Source organism: Tauraco erythrolophus, chromosome 23, assembly GCF_009769465.1.
Source record: "Tauraco erythrolophus isolate bTauEry1 chromosome 23, bTauEry1.pri, whole genome shotgun sequence".
NCBI classification, from domain to species: Eukaryota; Metazoa; Chordata; class Aves; order Musophagiformes; family Musophagidae; genus Tauraco; species Tauraco erythrolophus.
In genome coordinates, this window is record NC_141487.1 from 8736005 (window position 1) to 8756463 (window position 20459).

Below are 20459 nucleotides of genomic sequence, written 5' to 3' on the forward strand. Positions count from 1 at the left end.
CGCCTGGGAGGGCGCGAGAAACGCGGGGTACCCCGAGCGAGGGCGCCGGGGGGGTGTCGTGATCCAGCGGGTGGCTGCCGAGGTGCGGGAGCTGCTCTGGGATTCCCGTTAAAAGAGGCAGGCTGCCTTAAACACAAGAGCGGGAGCCCCTTGCGCAGCACCGGGACACCGGGGAAGGGAAGGAGGGGGGAATAAAGCTCCTGAGCCACAATCGCTGCTGCTCGGGACCAAAACCAAAAAGCGACACCCGTTTTATTTCAGTCAACAACAACAGACTTTAATTATGCCACAGGATTCCTTAAATAACTTAGATGTGCACAGAGAAACTACCTACAGATGTCAACGAAATGGCCCAAGACATTCGGCATGACACCGGGCCGTTTCTCACGGCGAGTGTCACACGTAAGCTTTGGTGTGCAGTTTTAGGACATACCGGCCACTTTTAACACAGCATCACAAAGACTTGTGGCCTCACGCGTCCCTCGTGCCGCCACGCGCCGCTGCCCTGCTCCGGCACGGCAGGGAGCTTCGCTTATGGGATTAAACGGTGAAAGCGGGGCTCGGGGGGTGAATGGCGAGCGACCGGGATGGCTCCCGGAGGCTTTCAGGGCGCCTAAGCCACCTAAAGCACAAGGTCTATGGCTCTAAACCGATCAGCAGCGAAGCAACCGCACCGCCGTGGCAGCTCTGGCAGCAGGCTGGGGCGGGCGAAGGCGCGAGGCCTGGCACGGACCGGACACGACACTAACTGGAACCTGGACGTTGGCGGGCGAAGGCTGTGGGAGCGCGGGGGGGTCACTGCTGGGCAGCCTGCTGCATCTGTGCCTGCCGCTTGGCTTTGGTCTGGAGGTACCGGCCCTTCCCCTCCTCAAAGCGCCGCTTCTCATCCTCTGTCTCTGTCTGCCGGCGACAGGAAGAGAGCGAAGCCGCCGGCGTTAGCCACCACAGGGCAACGCGGCGCTCCCATGCTGCACGCATGGCGGGAGGGAAACACCTCCCCGTGTAGGAAACGTAAAGCGGAACGTGTGCTCCATGAAACACCTGTTTTGACAGCTGATGTCTGACTAGCCAACAAAACACTGGGAAACAGGGGGAGACCCACGCGGGATAAGATATGGATCGAGAAACAGCCCTCGGTCAGCGGCACTGCGCTTTGTGTCAGCAAAGCCATGCCGGGATCAGGAGAGCTAAAAACAGGCAGAAGGGCTGGAGTGGGGATGCGGCGGGGAGCAGGGGTGGGGAAAACAGGGGCCTCCGTCACCGCTCAGGGTCCCCCCTCGTGCGTCTCCAGCGCGGGCAGGAGGGGAAGCTGCGGAGCCCACACGCAGCTGGTCCTGAGCCACCAGAAAGGAAAAAACCCCAATCTCCACATTGGAGATTTTCAGAAGATATTTGAAAAAAAAAAAAACCCTAAAGCCTGCTACGGAAAGGCTCGTTCATGCTCCTATTTTTCTGCAGAATAATTCAACGGAAGAGGATTTGTTGGACAAACCCAAAGCCAGATGGGGTCTGCCCGGGGAGGAGCAGGAGAGGGGCTGGCTCAGCAGGGAGCGCACTCACCAGCAGCTGCGGGACAGGCAGGGGCTTCCCCTCCTTGCTCAGGGAGACGTAGGTGAAGAAGGCGCTGACGGCACGGTACCGCTCCCGGGGCTCGTCCACGAATGGGTCGGCATCCACAAAGACTTCGATTTCCATGGATTTATTGCTCGTGAAGGTCATGCGCCCCGAAACGGTGATGACGCTGCCTGCGAAGCAGCGAGGGGCCGGGTAAGCGGGTGGCCCCTGCTTCTGTGCAGAGGAGGGGAGCGCGGGGTCCCGCGTGCTTTGTGCTTAAGCCGTGTCTTAAGCAGAGCTGCTCGGCACAGGACGAGCCTAACAGGGACTCGATTTCTCTGCCAGGTTCTGAGCACACCCCCAAGGGAGCCAGGACGTGGCACCACGGGAGAGTGAGGTGCCCGCCACCACCCCCGGTACCTTTTTTGATCTTCTCGTGGAAGTTGATGGCGTCCACCGAGGCAGTGACGATGTTGGTCTTGCAGTGGCGGGCAGCCACAATCCCAGCAACCTCGTCCATGAGCTTCATGGTGACACCTGGGGGGAGGAAGCAGAGGGTCCCGTCTCAGGGAAGCCAGTGGGATTTGGGAAAAAAACATGTGTAGCTTGTTAAGGCCTTTGAACAAACAAAGCTATGCTGAGGAGTTGTACTGGAGAGTGAATCCCAACAGCAGGAAACCCCAGTACCAGCACAAAGACTCCTGTCGAGAGCACCATCGGGGCAACATCCTCGCAGACCTGGGCTTAGGATTCAGGCCAGCTCTGCGTTTGCTGAATTTCTCTGGGCAAACCTCAGCCTTGCAAGGCAAGATCAGTCCCACAGTCCTCCTGCCTGGAAAATGCTGAGTCACATTGGTTTGGGGTTTTTTACGGATGCAATTAGATGAAGAGCAGCATCCAGCGTTGTCCCAGCCCTCGGCAAATGCGCCTTTCCCCGGGCTCACGTCGCGCATGACCACCCTGGCCTGGCCTGCCCTGTCCTGCCCTGCCTGCCCAGCAGGTGACGGGCACTGCCAGCCAAGAGGACTTTACACCAGCAAACTGCAGTCATTGTACGCTGCAGGTATTTAATCCAAGATTTGGGAGTTGAGAGACAATGGCAAAACTGTAGGATTTACAGTTTGAGTATGTCAGTTTTCAGGGCCTTTTCTGAGCATAGAAAAAAGACGAAGCTTTTCTCTCAGCTGAAGCAACGCTGAACCTTACGGATGGTGGAAATGGGCCTCTGCGCCTTCAGAGGCAGAGCCCACCTCCCAAAACCACCGAGACGTGCGAGTCGCTCTCAAATCACGCTTCTGCTCGGGGGAAGAACCAAGGCAGCCGTCGCCCAAGGCAGCGCTCGCTCACCTCCATGCACGAAGCCCAGCAGTGTGCAGTCTGATGGTCCCACCAGGTGGATCAGGCTGGACTGGCTGTAGCCAACAGTGTGCGGCTCTGGTTAGAGGGAGAGGGCAAAGCGGCGGTCAGAGCTGCCCGGCCAGCACCCGCATGCCGCTGTACACCCCTGTGTTAGACCATCGGAAGGAAGAAACCGTGGGGCTGGGTTGTGCACAGCTGAGTGTGCTCAAACCAGCGTTTAAATCAGCCCCAAGAAGTCCTGAGAGCAGAGGCTCCTCGCCGCCTGACAGGCCGCCACCTCCCCCTGATGCTCACCCATCAGTTTTATTGCAGCTCAGCTTATTTCTTCTCTTAAAGCTTTCAAAAAGCCTGGAAGCAAACAGGAGTGAACCGGACGCACGTGTGGCCGTATGCCTTCCCTCCTCAGGCCACCAGCCGCAGCCACATCTCCCCGAAACTGCCGCTTAGCGGCGTCTCCAAAGAGCCACGCTTCCCCCTCGGCCCCGTGTCCCCCAGCCCCGGCACACGCTGCTGACATCTGACTCGCCACGAAATCCAGGCGACAGAAATCGCACGCTCCGACTGCCGGCACAGGAAAACCGCGCTCGGGGAGCTGCGTTTTCCGTCTAACGAGAGATGCTAAAGTCGCTCAGCGCAGGGAAAACCGGCCGAGCCCCGTCCGCTCGGCATCGCCCCCTCGGGAGGACGGCAGCGCCCGGAGAGCCTTACCTTTCGTCTGCCTGTCTGTGAGCAGGGAGAACAGAGGGGAAAAAAAGCATTTGAGCAACTTGCATCCCACATCTCCCCTGCAACGATCCCGTGCACCACCTCTCCGCCTCTGCCCGCGGCCCACAGCTGGTCCTGGAGGCCACCGGCCGCTCATGCCTTTGGCTCTCCATCAGCACCACCACCGGGTGTGTTTCCAGAAGCCAGGGGAACACTTTTGGTAGGAAAGGGATTCCCAGCGATCCCCCAGGGAGTGGTGACCCCCAGCTCCTCCCCATAGCTCATCCTCCCCTTCAAACACCGGCCGATGAGCTTGCTAAAAACTGACTTCCAGAGAGGAGCTGTGTCAGGGTTTCACGCGCTCTGCAGCTGGAACACCTCCGTTTACCCAACGCTGAGCAGAACTACCTCCCGCTGCCCAGGAGCGCACGAGGGGTGCAAGCAGTGGTGGCAGGAACCTTGTTTGGGCAGAGGGCATCCCACCCACCAGCCCCAGTGCACGATAACGAGTGCTGAGCCAGCTCCCCCTCCGCTCACACACCGTGGCTCTAAAATCCTATCCCCAGCGCAGTGTTTCGGAGCGTGTGCTCGCAGCCACAGGTGCCCGGGAACGGCCGGAGTTGCCTCGGGGACCGGTTTGGCCTCGCAGCGCCGCCAGGACGTTTCCATGTGCCACCCGCGTTACCTGGGTTGATGACAGGGAAGATCATGTCGCCGTTTCTCTGCTTGGTTTCCAGCCGATCCAGCTTTTGCTCCTCGTAACGCTTCCTCCCCTCGTCCTCCTGCTCCTTTCTCGCATACTGAAGGAAAGGCAGTAACAACGGGATCGGCAAAGCCTCCGGCGCAGCCGGGGGTGCCGACAGGGCCAGGTTAGCACCTTTTCCCTGGAGAGGGTGTGAGCTCTGGTTTTTGGGGAGCGAAGCGAGCCATCCTACCTCGATGGGGGGAACCTCAAGGACCTTGTTCACATTCTTCAGGGACAGCGGCACATACCACAGCGTCGCCTTGTTCGTCACCTTCTTTGCCCCTGGAGGAGTGGGGGGCAGAGGGTGACCGCGCCGATGCCAGCAGCATTTCACCTGCCACCGGCACCGCGGCGGCCCGGGGCTGGCTGTGTGTGGGCAATGCTGCTGGCACCAGACATCCCCATGCCCTGTGGGCTCCTGGTGGGCTTTGGCTGGAGCAGATGTGACAACGAGCTTTTGGGAAGGCGTCCCGGCAAGCGGAGCTGGTTGCCACAGCAACAGCAGGAAAAGGGCCTTTTTCAGGCAGAAGGCAGCCGCAGGCAGCAAATTAGGCAGGAGGAGCTAAGGGCGGATTTTTCCATTCTTCACTAAAAACGATCAATGGAGCCGTAATCCCCAGGGAGCCGGCTTGGTTCCCTTCCCAGCACCGCCCCGCCCCCCCAGCACTCTCAACGAAAAGACACGGTCTCCCCTCTGCCCGATGCTGCTGGTGACGGCGGACAGAGGACAAAGTCACCACCGCAAGCTCTCGGCTCGTCACGGTTCTTCCTGGAGTTTTGGGACAGAACCGCCAGCAGCGACCCACCTGTTAAAATGTTTTCGGACATGACGTTGACCTGGACCTCCACGGAGTGCCGGGAGGTGTAGGTGATCTCAGCGCTGACGTTGGCCACCTCGCCGATGCACACCGGGGAGAGGAAGTCCGTCCGCTCCACCCGCGCCAGCGCGGCCACGCAGGGCTCCTGGGGGCGGCAAGACAGCAAGGGTGGCAGCCCCAGCCACGCCGTGCGGCACCACGGCTGGCGGCTCCCCGGGGCTGGCCCATGCTGCTCGTGGCTCTGGCACTTCAACCTCCACCTTATCAGCCAGTGGCTGCGCTTCCTTCCCCACCCATAACCGACGCCGGGGCCACCTCTGACTCCCCCTTCACGGGAGTGAAAACGTTAACAGCAGCATAGTAACGTTTCCGCTCGTAAAACACAATTTCAGCAGGATGCTTCTGGCTACCGGAGCCATGCTCTGGCGGCAGCTGGAGCCACCGGTGGTTTGCACACAGGTGCAGGTGCTTCCGGTGCGGGGGGACAACCACGCAGGGCCCTAGGGATGCCCCGCGGTGCCAGGGGACCCCCTGCTCCCAGCAGTCCCCTGAGGCGCAGCGGGGCGGTTGGAGAGTTGCCGAGCCACAGCCCAGTGGGCCCTCCAGCTCCTACTGACCCCGGCCTGGGAGTTGCAGTGGCGGGTGCTGATGATGGCTCCCGCCTCCTCGATCATCTTCAGGATGGTTCCCCCGTGGACATTTCCTGCGACGTTCGCGTCATCCGGGCGCATAATCCTGTTGGGGAAAGGACACAGAAGCTTCCACCCCACTGCCGTGCCCTCAGCTTGTGGTCCTGGTGCAGCCGCCCAGAGGCACCACCATCTCCCTACCGGATGAGCTGCTGGGCCATCTCGCCACACCAATGCCAGCAACGTCACTGGCGCTGCCTGCACGCGGCTTCCTGCGAGCGGTAGCGGCAACCGCCCTAAATTACCAATGGGAGTGGAAGGAGGCATCGCTCCGTGCCGGGGCGGCCGGGACGACATCTCACCCGCACCCCACCGCGGCACCGAGCACGTGCCACTGCTTGACCCAGCTTCACGGCAGCAGCGGTGGCTTTCGCTGCAGCGGCAAATAACCGGCCAGAGGAGGGAAGGCGAGGCACGGTGGTGATGGGGCAACGGGCGTGTGCTGGCCCGGAGAGGAGCTGCGCTTCGGCAAGGCGGCCACGCCGCGGAGCTGCGGCGGGCACCAGCAGGAAAACCGGGCCGTGCCTTGCTCGCTCACACCCACCGGAGCCAGGTGCGGGCAGCGTCACCAGCGCAGGCAGCGTCGCTGGTGCCGGCAGCGTGTGCGGTGCAGGCGGCGCTGCCAGTGCCAGCAGCAGTGCAGGCAGCACCGCCGGTAGCATCCCGGTCGCAGGCCGGTCCCGGCGCCCGCCCGCAGTCCCGCACCCCGCCTGCCCGGCCGTGCCCTCGCCTGCCCGGCCGTGCCCTCCCCTGCCCAGCCCTCTCCCGGCTCCCCGGCAGCGGGCGGCGCGGCGGGGCCGTACCTGGAGACCTGGATAGCGGCCGGCCCCGGGCCCGCTGCCCCCCGCTCCGACATGGCGGCACCGGCGCCCCGCCCGCAACGGCGCTGCGGCACCGGCACGCCTCGTCACGCCACGCCCCCCGCCGGCGGGCACGCCCCCCGCTCCGCCCCATTGGCGGGCAGCGCCTCGCCACGCCCCCCGCGCCGGCAAGGGGGCGGGGCCGGCGCTCGGCCGGCCGGCGCCGCGCGAGGGCGCGGCGGGGAGCTGGTGCCCCGATGCCCGGGGGGCGGAGCTCCGGTGGTGCCCGGGGGGCGGAGCTCCGGTGGTGCCCGGGAGGCGGAGCTCCGGTGGTGCCCGGGGGGCGGAGCTCCGGTGCTGCCCGCGGGGCTGTGCGTGCCCCACCGGAACAGGGGCCTCTGCGCACGCCGGTGCCTCCACACCCGCTGCTCCGTGCCATGAGGTGCCAAAACTGCCCCCGTGGCACAGCAAGGTGCTATGGGCACGGGGTCATGCCCAGGCCCACGCCCAGGACCCACCGTGGCCGGAGGATGCCCGTGACGGCGTTTTCCTGGCGGGAGGTTTCTGGCACACCCCTGTTTTCCTGGCCGTGCTTTCTTTCCCACGCTTAGGTGACGTGGCACTGCCAGCCTGCAGTGCCACGAGCTGCATCTGGCACCCGGCAAGTGCCAAATTAAAGTGTTTCTGCACCGGCAGCCCCTGTGGGTGGTCGTGCCGGTGTATGGTGTGCCTGGGCAGCTCTCCCGGCCCTGCCGCCCTGCACATGCCAGCAGCACCGCAGCGAGTGGCCGGGAAAGGTCACGGCTCCCTCTTCCCCGGTGCTGACAGCTTTCTCCAGTTGGTGAAGGGCTCCGTAGGGTGCCCGGGGTTTGTGGGGCAGGTGGCGGCGGCAGCCTCGAGCAGGCGGTGATGGATCGCTGCCGAGCATAGGCAGGGGTCGGGATGGGGACAGGGATGGACGGAGGGAATGGGGTGGTACGGGCCAGGACCGGGCGGACAGGGATGGCCAGGGTGGGCCAGGATGACTGGAGGGGCGCGGGCCAGGGCTGGGGGAGCCAAGGCCGGAGGGGGCCGCGGCACTCACGTCCTTACCGAACAACGGCAGGAGCGTTTGGAGCTGGTCGAGGCTCTCTCTGCCGGGAGCCGGGTCAGTGAGCGCGGGGGTCCGGCGGGACCGGGGTGCCGGGGCTCCCACCTGGCACAGCTCGATGGCGGGAGGGGGGCGCGGGGGCTGCGGAGAGCTGCGGTGCGGTGCCCGGCGGGGACATGGCGCTCCGGTACCGGTACCGGTACCGCCGCCTTTCCGGCGGTGCGAGCGGGGCGGCCGAGCCGCTGTCCGCGGTGCTGAACACGCGCCGCCGCCGCTGTCCGCGGTGCTGACGGCGCGGCTGCCCCGGCCCGCCCGCCCCGCCCGTGCCCGTGCCCGGGGCCACCGCCGCCGCCGCCGCCCGCGCTGCCCACGGGTCCCGCCGTCGGTTCCCGCGGTGCCGCCCCCCCGCGCTGCCCGTCCCGCCCGTCCCGCGGCAGGAGGAGACAGGGCAGCCAGCCCAGCATCCCCCCCACCGGCTGCTGCCGGGACCGACAGGCGCACGTCGGGGCTGCCGGAGGAGCCCGTCGCCGCCGCGCCTCTCGCGCTGGCGAGCGGCGTGCGGGGGAACGGGACAGCCGTGGGGCAGGCGGGGGGGCAGCCGTCCAGGGCCGCGGATGGCAGCGCCGGCAACCGGGCGCGGGCCGCTCCGGGGGTCCCCCGCGCCCGCCCCGGGCCGGCCGCAGCCCGGCAAAGCCCGGCTGTCCAGGCGCGGTCCGGGAGGAGCGACGCGGGGGTCTCGGCAGCGGCCGCGGGCAGCGGGCAGCCGCCGCGCCGTCGGGCGGGGCGGGCGGAGGGGCGGCCCCGGGGGAGGAGGAGGAGGAGCCGGCGGAGCCGGGGGGCAGCGGGGCGGGAGCGCCACGCAGTGCCAAGCGGCGGCCGGGGCCGCCGCCGGGGCCGCCGCCGGGGCCGGGATGGCGCTGGAGCGGGCGCTGCTGGCGGCGCGGCAGGGCGACGTGGAGGCGCTGCGGGGGCTGCGGGCAGCCGGGCTGCTGCGGCCGGGGCTGCGGGACGCCCTGGGCGCCTCCCCCGCGCACCACGCCGCCCGCGCCGGCCGCCTCGCCTGCCTCCGCTACCTGGCGGCCGAGGCCGCGCTCCGCGGGGACGCGCGGGCGCGCAACGGGGCCACACCGGCCCACGACGCCGCCGCCACCGGCAACCTCGCCTGTCTCCAGTGGCTGCTCACGCAGGGGGGCTGCGGCGTGCAGGTGCGAGCGAGGGCGCGGAGGGGCGGGGGGAGGGCAAGACCCCCGTGGGCTTTGCCCGGCCCCGCGTGGGTGGCGGCGGCCGCGGGGGAGCAGGTCGCGCACGGACCCTCCGGCTCTGGCGCCGGCGAGCCGCGGTCCCGGCCAGCCCGGGCAGGACGCCACCGTGCAGAGCGGGAGGCAGCCGGGGGCAGCCGGGCATCCCGGCGGGGCTCTGCCCCGAGGGGCGCACACACCCTCCGGGGCCGTGCCCGGGGCTGCCGGCCCCTCCCGGGGTTACACAACGGCAGAGCGGGGCGGTAAGCGGCTTGCCCGGGGCCGGCCGAGGGCTAACGACATGTGACGGGCCGGAGGAAGAGGAGGCGGCGGAGGGGCTGGGAGCGGGGATTAAGCGGGAAGGACGGGGTCAGCACGCTTCGGTGCCCTCCTGGCCGGGGGCCAGCTCTGCCCGCGCCCCGGCACAGCAGGACTCCACGGCGAGCCCCACGGGCAGGGACTGCCTGCTGCCGGCGGGACAAGGGGGGCTTTGTGCAGCCCTCGCAGGGTGCCGACCAGGCCCCACCGGAGAGCAGCCGCGCTTGTCCCATGGCCCCTCCGACGGCCCGTCCCTTGCTTCCGGCCATGCACTGCGCAGACGGGACCCCCGCCCTGGCCAGCCCACCCTCCCCGGGGCCAGCTCTTGGATGGGGGGTGCCCCGTGGCAACCCGCGGTCCCCAGCTCCACACATGCTCCCCGGTGCCGACAGCCACCCCGCTTCCTCTCGCAGGACACAGACAACTCCGGTGCCACCATCCTACACCTGGCAGCCCGCTTCGGTCACCACGAGGTGATCGACTGGCTCCTCCGCTTCGGGGGCAGCGACCCCACGGCAGCCACCGACACGGGAGCACTGCCTGTCCACTATGCCGCGGCCAAAGGGGATTTTCCGTCCCTGCGACTCCTCTTGGGACACTGCCCAAGGTAACGGCTCCTGCTGCCGGCGGGCGAGACGGGCTCCGTGCCGGGGGCTCACCACCTGCCAGCGGGAGAGGGGCTGGCAGGGGAGCAGTGCCACCCCCCATCCCTCTCTTCAGCCACCGGGCAAGGCGCCAGCGCTGGGGACAGATGCCGCAGCCACCCTCATCCCCCAGCTCCAAGGGCAACGCGGCCGCGTTATCAGGCCGTGCAGCCAGCCGCACCTTCTTTATGGCCCGGAGAGAAAGGGCGAGGAGGAGACCGGCGAGCACTGGCAGAAATATTGCCACCGGGCGCCGGGTTGGCTCCCTGGGCTCCTGGTGTGGGGCGATAACACAGCCGCCTTTGTCTGCCCGCCGTTACGTAAATGGATTAGGCTGCCCGCCGAGGAGAGGCTGCTCTCCGCACTGGAGGCCACATTTCTGCCCGCCCAGGGCCGCGGCCATCGCTGGACACTGCAGCCCCGCGTGGCCGGCACCGTCCTCTCTTCATCTCCTGAGCAGTACCGGGGCCCGGCTGGGTACGCGGCACGGCAGGCCCCCCAGGCACACGGTGCCAAGCCTCGCCACAGGGCTGTGGTGGGTGATTAGGCAGCCCCTAATCTGATTTCCCGCGGTGGGCAGAGGCCGCTAGAAATAACCCACGGCCCTGGCCGAGGTGGAGGCCGGGGGGAGCACCATTGCCCCACGCTGTGCCCAGTGGGCTCAGGGGCTGTGATGTGAGGGGGCGCACAGCTGCCCTGCGTCCAGGAGCGTCCCGAGGCAGTGGAGGTGACCCAAGGCTCAGCACCCCTCTGTCCCTGGGTGCCATTGCCCCACACCACCCCCCAGCCTTCCTGCAGGCCACAGCCCCGGCCCTTTATCCCCTCGCTCCAGGTGTGCTGGCTCAGCCCCGGGCACCTGTGGGCATTGACCCTCCACGGCCCAGAGCCCAGCCCCGGCCCAGCCCTGGCTCCCGCTTGGTGCCTGCGGTGTCGGTCCTGGTGTGGCGCGGCGCTGGCAGCAGCTCTCCCGCGTGGGCTTTCACACTTTTTGCCGGGGTTGTGCTGCTGCTGTCGCCGCCTTCCCCCTGAATTATTTAGGGCTGGCCTCGCTCCCGGCCCCGCGCCCATCCGGAGGCTCCGTTACAGCCACGAAATCCAATCCCCGGCTGCCGCCGCGGGACGCTGGTGCTCCCGACCCACCTTCGCACCAGCCTGTGGGGTCCCTGGCAGCCGGTGGCCTGGCGTGGGCTTGCGGCCATCTGGCAAAGCAGTTTACCGACACTTGCCCAAGTGGCTTAACCCCTTCCCAACTAGTGGGAAACAGCAATTGGGGCAGACCGTGTCCCCGTGCCCACACCACCCCCCTGCACCCCAGCCCAGCCCCAGCCCCTGCTCCGGCATACCGGCCCGGTGCTGCGGCACCACGGGGCAGGCACCCTGCGGCATGGCGCGGCGGGAAGCCAGCACTGGCTGTGGCCCGTCTCACAGTTACAGGGATCAATTATTAAGGGCCCGCGATCGCTGCGATAACAGAGCAGAGTATTTGTTGCTCTTCCTTTTTGAAATATTCAACAGAGGTTTTTATGGAGCCCTTAATAAAACAGCTTCCTGCGCAGCAGGGATGCGGGATGCGGGACGTGGGGCTGCACGATGCAAGATGCAGGGATACGGATTTGGGATGCGGGATGTGTGATTCAGGACAAGGGATGTGGGGGTGCCAGGGCCTGCCGTGGCAGCAGAGGGATGCCTGTGCCCAGCAGCGGGCCTGGCAGGGGGAACAGTGGGGCTGGGCTGCGCCATGGGGTGGGTGGGCCTTTCCCTGCCGGCTCCCCCGGCCGGTGCTGCCTAAGCTGCTTATTTAAAAATGCTGCTAAATTGCAGTGTCCAAAAACAGCCGGAGGAAGGAGCTTAGCCTAAGCAGGCTGATTAACTTAGTGACCGCCCGCCACAGCCACCGCCCCGGCGAGGAGCCGCGGGGCACACGGGTCCCAGCCCCCACTGCCCACGCTGCCCATGCTGCCCACGCTGCCCATGCTGCCCACACTGCCCCCAGCCAGCCTGTCCCCTGTGCCCCTGCACCCTGTACTCCCCGTCCTGGCATGCTGCCGGTGGCAGTGGCTGTGGGTGACGGGCACGGTGCCCCGTTTGCAGCACGCTGAGTGCCCAGACGAAGACAGGGGCCACCCCGCTGTACCTCGCCTGCCAGGAGGGCCACCTGGAGATCATCCAGTACCTGGTGCAGGACTGCGGAGCCGACCCCCACGCGCGCGCTCACGATGGCATGACGCCGCTGCACGCCGCCGCCCAGATGGGCCACAACACCGTCATCGTCTGGCTGGTGAGTGCCGGATGGGCATGGCCCGCAGTGAGCTGGCCCGGCGTGGCAGCCCAGCGTGGGGCTGGTGGCATCGGCACTCAGCCCACCCGCCTGCCTGCCCGCCGGCACAGATGAGCTTCACCACGGTGAGCCTGTCAGAGCGGGACGCTGAGGGGGCGACGGCCATGCACTTCGCCGCCAGCCGCGGCCACTCCAAGGTGCTGAGCTGGCTGCTGCTGCACGGCGGGGAGATCACTGCCGACGGCTGGGGCGGCACGCCACTGCACGACGCTGCCGAGAACGGCGAGCTGGAGGTGGGCACCGCAGCTGGCGGGGCGCTGGGGTCGGGGCTTGGCTGCCCTCCAGCCCTGCCACACACCCCCTTCTCCCCAGTGCTGCCAGATCCTGGTGGTGAATGGTGCCGACCTCAGTGTCCGCGACCAGGACGGCTACACGGCGGCCGACCTTGCCGACTACAATGGCCACGGCCACTGCGCCCAGTACCTGCGCACTGTGGAGAACATGGTACGGCAGCGCCCCGGGGCTGACAGCATGTGGGGCCCACTGCTCCTGCCCCATTGCCTGACCGCGCGGCTGTGCCGGCAGAGCGTGGAGCACCGTGTGCTGTCGCGAGACCCCTCAGCAGACGGAGAGTGCCGGCAGCCCGACTCGGGCATGTCATCGCCCAACACCACGGCATCGGCGCCGCAAGCGCGCTTTGAGGTGGGCTCCCCTGCCAGCACCCTCTCCAACTACGACTCCTGCCACTCCAGCCAGTCCAGCACCGGGGAGAAGAGGGGCGGCCCCCCGGGGACTCCTGCCGCCCGTGAGTGCAGGGCTGGGGGGCACGGGGCAGAGGGCACAGCACCAGCCCCCCCTGACCCGCTTTCTTGCACAGGGGTGCCCGAGCCGGCACTGGCGGACATGCAAGCCTACATGGACATGCTGGATCCTGAGACGCGGCCGCGGGGCCGGGGGCCAGTGGGAGAGAGCCCCCCTCCACCGCCGCCCCCCGCCTTCCCCCCGCCACCACCCCCGCCGCCCGCCACCCGGCCGCCCCCACCACCCCCCGGCTACCCAGCGCCCGCGCCCCCCACCGCCCCCCACACTGCCGACATCTACGTGCGGGCCAAGAACAACCTGCGGCACGTAGAGAGCCGGGCGCTGCACCGAGAGGTACGGCCCGGGTGCCGCACCCAGCACCCTGTGCCCTATGCACCCTGTGCCGCACGCGCCGTTCCCCGTGCCCCCTGCACACCTGCTCCTGGCCACACGGCTCAGGGGACATGCCACCCAGGGGGGATGTGCCGCCGGGCACCGATCCTCCACGGTGGATCTTGACAGCACCAGGGTGGGACAGCCCTGGCTCGAGGCTGCGTGCCCATGGCACCAGCATGCACCGTGGGGCCGGGATGCAACCGGTGGCAGGGGCACAGCACGCCAGGGCCAGCAATGCTCTGATGGCCCCGTGGCATTGGGGACCCTCCTCCACCACCGCACTGGCTGGGGCCCCCGTGGCACCGTGCAGGCTGGTGTGCGTGACCCGCCATCACAGCCATGCCCATATGGCGCCAGCAGTGCCAACAGCACCACGCCGAGCTGGGCGTGGGCAGCTGCGCAGGCTGTAACCCGAGCGCCCGGCTCCAGTGTCACCTGCGCCACGGGTGTCGGGTGGCACAGCCGGTGCTGCCAGGAGCTGAGAGGGCTCAGCCAGGCGCCCACAGGTAAGAGGGGTGCAGCCCCCTGAGGGGGTGGGGGGCACGGGGACGCAGTGGGCACCTGCCATGGCTCTCACCACCCCACGGGGGACGGGAGCCTGGTGCACGGCTGTGGCTGGAGCACTGGCAGAGCCCAGTGCCATGGGGGACAGAGGCACGGGGGACGAGGATCTCGGCAGAGCAGTGAGCGCCAGGCTGGTGCGGGGCTCAGGACCCCATTGTGGTCGTTGGGCCCAGCCTTGGCTCATTGGCGCTTACCGGGGTAATGGGTGGCCCTGCCCAGGGCTGCAGAGCCAGGCTGCCTTGGGGAGGTAGAGACACGTGCCAGCCAGGTGCGGGAACGCTGCAGACCCCCGTGCCACGGGGCTGAGTGGCATGGACTCTTGTGCTGGGCTGGGGCTGGGTCTGCAGAGCTGGAGCCGGGCTTGGCACAGCGCCCGTAGCAGCTGGAGCAGGAAGTACTGCGCCAGTGCGTGTTGACTCAGCTGGGGCTGGTGGCGGGCGGCGAGCACCGGGCTCGTTGTGCCAACGCCGTGGGCAGAGGTGGTGCACAGGGAAATGCAAATACGGGAGCCCCTGGCATGGGGAGCGGGGACGTGCCACCACGGCACCCCACGCCTGGGGAGTGGGCATGGCCCTGTGCAGTGCTGGCGCTTGGCAGCACGACCCACAAAGCCGCTGTGGTATGTGCCGGGGTGAGCCGAGGCTGCGCTGCCTGAGAGCCCCGTTCAGAGGGAGGTTTGGAGCTGGGCTCCAGCCCCGCGGGGGATAAGCTCCCGGTAATCCGCGGGGCTGGGGCTCGGCACTCCTGTTCCCAGGGGGTTATCCCAGGGGAGGCTCGGCCGGGTTCCTGGGCACGGGCTACGGGGTCACAGCACCAGGCGCCGATGGCATGTGCCGCCACCTCGGCACGCGGGCTCGGGTGCAGCTTCGTGCCAAGCAGACCCCTGGGGCACCCGCCTGCCGCCCCCCAGCTGGGCATCTGCCCCACGGCTGCTGCTGGCCTGGTTGGAGCCGGGCACGGCCACGCTGAGCTGCTCTCCCCGTTGCAGCTGGCATCGCGTGAGAGCAGCCCCGAGGGCCTGCGCCGGGCCGACTCCACCAGGCGCTCGAGGAACTTCGGCAAGCAGCCGAGTACCGGCGACTACTACAAGCACCTGGGCCACGGCGCAGCCGAGCAGCCTGGCCCACGGCGGATGGCGCACAGCGAGGAGGTGAGCCCCTGGCCCCATGCCGCCAGCCTGCACCCGGCTTGGTGCCACCAGTGACGCTTGCCATGCCCTCTTTCCAGGCATCGCCTATCTCAGCGGACACCATGCGCAACGGGGAGAGCAAGAGCGATGCCGAGCTGCCGCCACCACCGCCGCCCCCACCGCTGCCTGATGCCACCTGCCCGCCACCTCCGCCACCACCCCCACTGGCTGAGACGCCCACCGGCCCCCGCCGCTCCTCCTCCTCCACGGGAAGTAAGTGGCGGGGTGCCAGGCGGGCGCGGGGAGCGATCCCTGGCACCGTCGCGTTGGCTGCGCCGCGGCGCGTCTCCTCCTGCGTCGCTGTGGCCGCGCGGCTCCTGACGGCCTCTCTGTCCTTCTCTCCTCCGGTGTCGGCGCGGGGGCCCCCACGCCCGCCCGCCCCCGCCTGCTCTCACTGCTGGCCGCTTCTCTTCTCTCTTGTCTCGCGGTGGCCAAATCCTTCCTCTGCCGCGCGCCCTGCGCCGCCTCTCTGCTTCTCCCCCTAGGAGGAAAGGCGCTGAGGCAGATGAAGAGTAAGTACCGCGGTGCCGCGCTCCTCCCTGCTCAGGGGCTGCCCCGGTGCAGGGCACAGCCAGGGGGAACCGACCCGGAGCCGCGAGGCGTCCCGCGCGAGCCACTGTCCCGCGCCGGAGCCGCGAGGCGTCAATGGCCACTGGGGCCGGCGGCCGCCCGCAGCCCTCCTGCCCACCCAGCCCTCGCTGCCTCGTCGCTGGGCCGGTGTGCCACGTGGGCGCCCCACGCGCCGGCACGGGGCTGCCGATGCCACCAGGCAAGGCCGGGCAGGCAGCGGGGCCCCCCGCCCCCCGTGGCCTCCCCGGCCCCGCCGCCGGCGCAGTGCACAGAGAGCCTTTGTTCGGGCTCAGCCGGCTGGCGTGACCCCGCCACGTGAGCGCACCGGCCGCTCCCCCACCGCGGATTGCAGCCGACGGGCTTGGCTGCCGCTCGGCACCCGCTTTATTAGCGCCAGCTCCCGGGGCTGAGGAGTCTCAGCCGGCGCTGGATGGCAGCGCGTGCGCCCCGCTGGGCCCTCTGCACCCGCAGCCCTCCAGCCCCGGCGCGGCGCGGCCGAGCGGGGCGCACTGCAGGCGCCGGCGGCAGGGAGGGGGCTCTGCCTTGGCACGGCACCATGGGCCATTAGGGACGCGCACATGGCTGGCATGGACGGTGGGTGCTCGCGGGGCAGGTGGTATGAGCAGCGGCACGGGCATCCCCGGGGACATGGCTGTGCCCTGGTGCCGGTGCCGTGCGGCCCTCGGGGCTCAGGGCAGGTGGTGGGGCTGGCTCAGGCTGCCGGTGCGCCACTGCTGGGTGCGGCGGGGACGTGTAGGAGGGCTGGGCACGGGGCTGTCCTGCTGTGCTGGGGCTGCCAGCAGCTGTGGAGCCGTCCTTCCACAGGCAGGTCGGTGCTGCCGCAGCACGATGCCATGGGGTGGGTGGCACTCGGAGCTGGGGCTGTGCTGGGACCCCAGGAGCTGGGTGCTGGGGTGCTGCTCCAGAGGGGTCCCATGGACCTGGGCGCTGCGGTGCTGTTCCTATGGACCTGGTGAGCTGGGTGCCGCGGCGCTGATCTGGCAGGGTCCGGTGGAGCCAGGGGACTGGGTGCCAGGGTGCTGGTCCCATGGACCCGGGGAGCTGGGTGCTGCAGTGCCGGGATGCTGCTTCGATGGAGGAGCAGGGGCTCCCAGGCGTGGGGGACAGTCAGGTGGCCACCCTGCCACCCCTGCACTCCGCGAGCTGGCAGGGGAGCTGGGGTGGGGGGCTGCCGGCGGCAGGGCCCTTACTGCCCGCCCTGCTTCCCCAGGCACCAAGTCCTTCAACATGATGTCCCCCACCGGTGACAACTCGGAGCTGCTGGCCGAGATCAAGGCCGGGAAGAGCCTCAAGCCGACACCGCAGAGCAAAGGCTTCACCACCGTCTTCTCCGGCAGCGGCCAGGCAGGGGCCAACGTAGGTGGTGGCAGGGGGACGTGGGAGCCGGTGGCGCGGCGCAGCATGGCGGATGTCTACCCACCCTCCCTTCCTCATTCCTTTCTCCGCAGGCAGAGTCACCGGCATCCTCCCCGTCGCCCACGAGGACGCCCACCCCGCCGGCCACCCCTGAGGCTGTCGGGCCACCGCGCTGCCTGGTGGGGGTCCCCCCAGAGCTGGTGCTGAACGGGAGCTCGCCAGTGCCAGCGGCGGGTGCCGGGGCAGCGGTGGAGGCGGAGGTACTGGTGCCGAGCCACGACGAGCAGGGCCGGCCCATCCCCGAGTGGAAGCGGCAGGTGATGGTGCGCAAGCTGCAGCTCCGCATGCAGGAGGAAGAGGAGCAGCGGCGCAAGGTAGGGGGGTCCGGTGCGCTGCGGCAGCGAGCGTGGTGCAGGTGCAGCTCAGCGGCTCAGGACTCGGCAAGACGGCACGCATGGCGTCGCCTCTGGCTCCCGGCCGCACCGGGAGGCCACCGCACCTGCACGCGGGGGCGTCACGCCCCGGGGGTGTCGCAGGCGGTGGTGGCACGAGGTGCGCGCAGCGCAGCCTCAGGAGCCCCTTTGCCCTCTTTCCCGCTGCAGCCCGGGAGCCGCTCACCACCTCCGTGCCAGCGTGGGCTGCCCACCCGCGAGGGCACGCTGGGACCTGCCGGGCAGCCGGTGCGGGAGGAGGACGTGTGTCCCCTGGAGAGGCAGCTGGGGAGCCTGCGGGTGACCCACGAGGCGCAGCTGGCACCAAGGCTGCCGGAGGAGGAGCTGCTGCCGCTCCCACTGCTGCCCACTGCCCCGGTGCCCTGGTGCTGCGCCCCTGACCGCGAGGACCCATCTGTCTGCGGCAGCCAGACCCCTGCGCTGCCAGAGAGCGCGGCTGTGCCACCGGCCACCCTGGGAGGCTGGGAGGGCCACGGGGTGCAGGAGGCAGGGGGTGGCCCCGGCGCCCAGCACGATGCCCGGCGCGAGATCCTGGGCTGCGGTGTCTCCGTCCGCAGCCTCAAAGCCAACTACGAGGGGCCGGGGGGGGGCTCCGCACCCCTCCCCAGGGTCACCGAGTGCAAGCGGGTGCAGCCCCCCGGCAGTGCCCGCCGGCCCGTCCTGGAGGAGGAATACGGGGACGGGGCGCCGCAGCAGAGCCGGCAGGCAGCGCCGGAACCGAGCGGCCAGTGGGAGCGCGCCGAGGCGCACAAGGAACGTGCCGTCTTCCTCTTCCTGGAGCACTGGAAGAAGCGGGCGCTGGTGGTGGCAGCCGGGGAGGAGCGGCCACAGCGGCTGGGGAGGCGGCGACTGGCGGCCGGGCGGCTGCTGGCCCGCTGGAGGAGCATCGCCAGCCGGGTGCCGAGGCGGCAGATCCGTCGGCTGAGCCGTGCCACATTGCTGTACTGGCCCCAGCACTTCCTGCCCCACGTTGGTGGCGCGCCCGTGCCCCACGACAGCCTCCCACTCGACCTCTTCATGCTGGGCTACTTCCAGCTGCTGGAGATGCCGCTCAGCCCCGAGGAGCGTCGCTTCCGCCACCTCCTCTGCTACGAGATGTTTGACCGCCTGGGCAGCCACAGCTGGCACCGCGTCCGCCGCTTCCACCGCGCCGCGCTGGAGCGGGTCGAGGCCGGCCACCGCCACTGGCTTGATGGCTTTGAGGACCTGGTGCAGGAGTTTTTTGGAGACAGCCCCACTGCGGTGGCAGAGAGTCCACCAGAGCCCCTCACCGCAGCCCCAGGAGGGGAGGGTGCGGTGGTGCCAGTGCCAGTGCCAGTGCTGGAGCTGGGCGAGTTCAGCGAGGAGGATGTCTGCCGCTTCATCGACCGCAGCTTCTCCTTCTGGAAGGAGAAGGAGGCAGAAATGTCTGACACCTGAGCCCGGCAGCAGTGCGGCACGGGGCTGGCAAGGAGCAGGTGCCAGGGGCGGCCGGGGACAGCAGGACCCGGTGCCCGTGCGCTCTGCGGCTGCGGCAGTGCCGGGGCTTGGCTCGGCAGAGGGCCGCGTGTGTGTCGGTCGGCGCGGCCCGGGGCCGAGGTTGCGGTGTGCTGCTTGCCGTGGCTGTGTGTTGTGCGGGGAGCGTGGCGCTGGGGCCGCGCTCCCCTCTGGCGTGGCGTTTGCGGTGCCGGGGCGGCGTGGGCCCCCGCGTGTCGGTGCAATAAAGCTGTGGTGTGCTGCGAAGGGCTGGCCACGCCGCGCACTCCTTCCTCCTCCCCGCGCCGGCAGAAGGCGGGCGGCAAGGGGCGACGCCGGCGAGCCACGTGCCGGGAGCGCGGCTTAGCCTGGCCGCTGGCGGGACGCGGTGCCACGCGGTGCCACTGCCCTGCGGTGCCGGTAACACAGCTGTCTGTTGCAGGAGAAGGAGGAGGAGGCCCGCCTGGCCAGCATGCCGGCCTGGAGGAGGGACATCCTGCGCAAGAAGCTGGAGGAGGAGAGGTGAGCCAGGGCCGGGGCTGCCGCGCCGGCCGGCCGCCCCTACCGCTGCGCTAACCCCGCTCTCCCCTTTGCCTTCGCAGGGAGCAGAAACGGTGAGTGCCGCGGGCCCCTTCCCCGGGCGGGCGGGCGGGCACGGCGGCTCCGGCAGCTCCGGTGACCGCGGCGCCCCGTGCCCTCCGCTGCCGAGCAGGAAAGAGCAGGAGAAGCTGAAGCGGGAGGAGGAGGAGAAGGAGAAGGAGCAGTCGGAAAAGCTAAGGACTCTCGGGTACGATGAGACAAAGCTGGCGCCCTGGCAGCGGCAGATCATCCTCAAGAAGGGGGACATAGCCAAGCACTAGCCATGCCACGCCGCGTCCCGGCTCTTCGCAGCGGGAGGAGGCCAGCAGGTCCCACCGCAGACCAGGACACCCTCCTCTCGCCGCGGACGGCCCGTAGCCCACCCCGGAGGAGCCTCCTCCGCTGCCCTGGGCACCCGTAGCCCCCATCCCACTGCGCCGGCCCGCTGCCACCCCGCGCTGCCCTTTACGAAGGAAGCTGCCACGGCGCGGGGCACCCGGCTCCTCGCGCGCCGCCCGGCTCCACTGCTGCGGCTGGGCTGGGCTGGCCACAGCGCCCGGCTGCCCGGGCTCCCCGCTGGCACCACTCACTGTTGTGGCTGTGGCGCGCTCACCTCTGCCCCTGCCCCTCCCGCCTCCGGAGCTGCTCGAGGCCGGCTCCCGGCTTGCCGCCGCCCCGGACCACCCGCCTTTCCAGCCATTAAAACGATAAACCCCGCCAGCAGTGCCCCGCGCCTTCCTGGGGCTGCCCACGCCACCCCCCTGCCCACACCGCGCTGCACCCGCTGCAGTGCCCCATCGCCTGTACCAACTCCAGCACCACTGTGACCTGCATCGCC

At 69.1% G+C, this 20459-nt stretch overlaps 2 protein-coding genes across 5 annotated transcripts; one reads left to right on the forward strand and one right to left on the reverse strand.

Annotated features, from left to right (window-relative positions):
• Positions 1–637: 637 nt before the first annotated feature.
• ACOT7 (acyl-CoA thioesterase 7) lies at positions 638–6726 on the reverse strand. 2 transcript variants are annotated; one of them, XM_086625804.1, is made up of 10 exons: positions 6674–6726; positions 5799–5916; positions 5170–5326; positions 4554–4645; positions 4304–4418; positions 3622–3636; positions 2902–2988; positions 1975–2091; positions 1561–1745; positions 638–900 (listed from the first exon to the last, which is right to left on the reverse strand). In XM_086625804.1, the coding sequence occupies exons 1-10, from the start codon at positions 6724–6726 to the stop codon at positions 796–798; spliced, it is 1044 nt and encodes a 347-aa protein (XP_086481930.1). In that variant the 3' UTR covers positions 638–795. The 2 variants fall into 2 exon arrangements, with proteins under 2 accessions (XP_086481930.1, XP_086481931.1); XM_086625805.1 differs by lacking the exons at positions 3622–3636; positions 6674–6726 and adding an exon at positions 6012–6036.
• A 1945-nt stretch (positions 6727–8671) lies between these two features.
• Positions 8672–19902, forward strand: ESPN (espin). 3 transcript variants are annotated; one of them, XM_086625775.1, is made up of 15 exons: positions 8672–8965; positions 9730–9923; positions 12052–12238; positions 12349–12531; positions 12611–12742; positions 12824–13043; positions 13116–13393; positions 14988–15149; positions 15227–15401; positions 15674–15700; positions 16990–17135; positions 17228–17509; positions 19485–19564; positions 19645–19656; positions 19755–19902. In XM_086625775.1, the coding sequence occupies exons 1-15, from the start codon at positions 8672–8674 to the stop codon at positions 19900–19902; spliced, it is 2520 nt and encodes an 839-aa protein (XP_086481901.1). The 3 variants fall into 3 exon arrangements, with proteins under 3 accessions (XP_086481901.1, XP_086481902.1, XP_086481900.1); XM_086625776.1 differs by lacking the exon at positions 15674–15700; XM_086625774.1 differs by lacking the exons at positions 19485–19564; positions 19645–19656; positions 19755–19902 and adding an exon at positions 17738–19006.
• The last annotated feature ends 557 nt before the right edge of the window (positions 19903–20459 follow it).

What these genes read in the sequence shown, in the direction of transcription:
- ACOT7 (XM_086625804.1), bottom strand. Translation starts at nt 6,726, where the DNA reads ATGTCGGAGCGGGGGGCAGCGGGCCCGGGGCCGGCCGCTATCCAGGTC. An exon ending in GCCGCTATCCAGGTCTCCAG is followed by an intron (nt 5,917 to 6,673) that starts GTACGGCCCCGC and finishes TTTCCCCAACAG; the next exon opens with GATTATGCGCCCGGATGACG. An exon ending in TTGAGGTTCCCCCCATCGAG is followed by an intron (nt 4,419 to 4,553) that starts GTAGGATGGCTC and finishes CCTTTCCTTCAG; the next exon opens with TATGCGAGAAAGGAGCAGGA.
- ESPN (XM_086625774.1), top strand. Translation starts at nt 8,672, where the DNA reads ATGGCGCTGGAGCGGGCGCTGCTGGCGGCGCGGCAGGGCGACGTGGAG. An exon ending in ACACCGTCATCGTCTGGCTG is followed by an intron (nt 12,239 to 12,348) that starts GTGAGTGCCGGA and finishes CCGCCGGCACAG; the next exon opens with ATGAGCTTCACCACGGTGAG. An exon ending in CCGAGAACGGCGAGCTGGAG is followed by an intron (nt 12,532 to 12,610) that starts GTGGGCACCGCA and finishes CCTTCTCCCCAG; the next exon opens with TGCTGCCAGATCCTGGTGGT.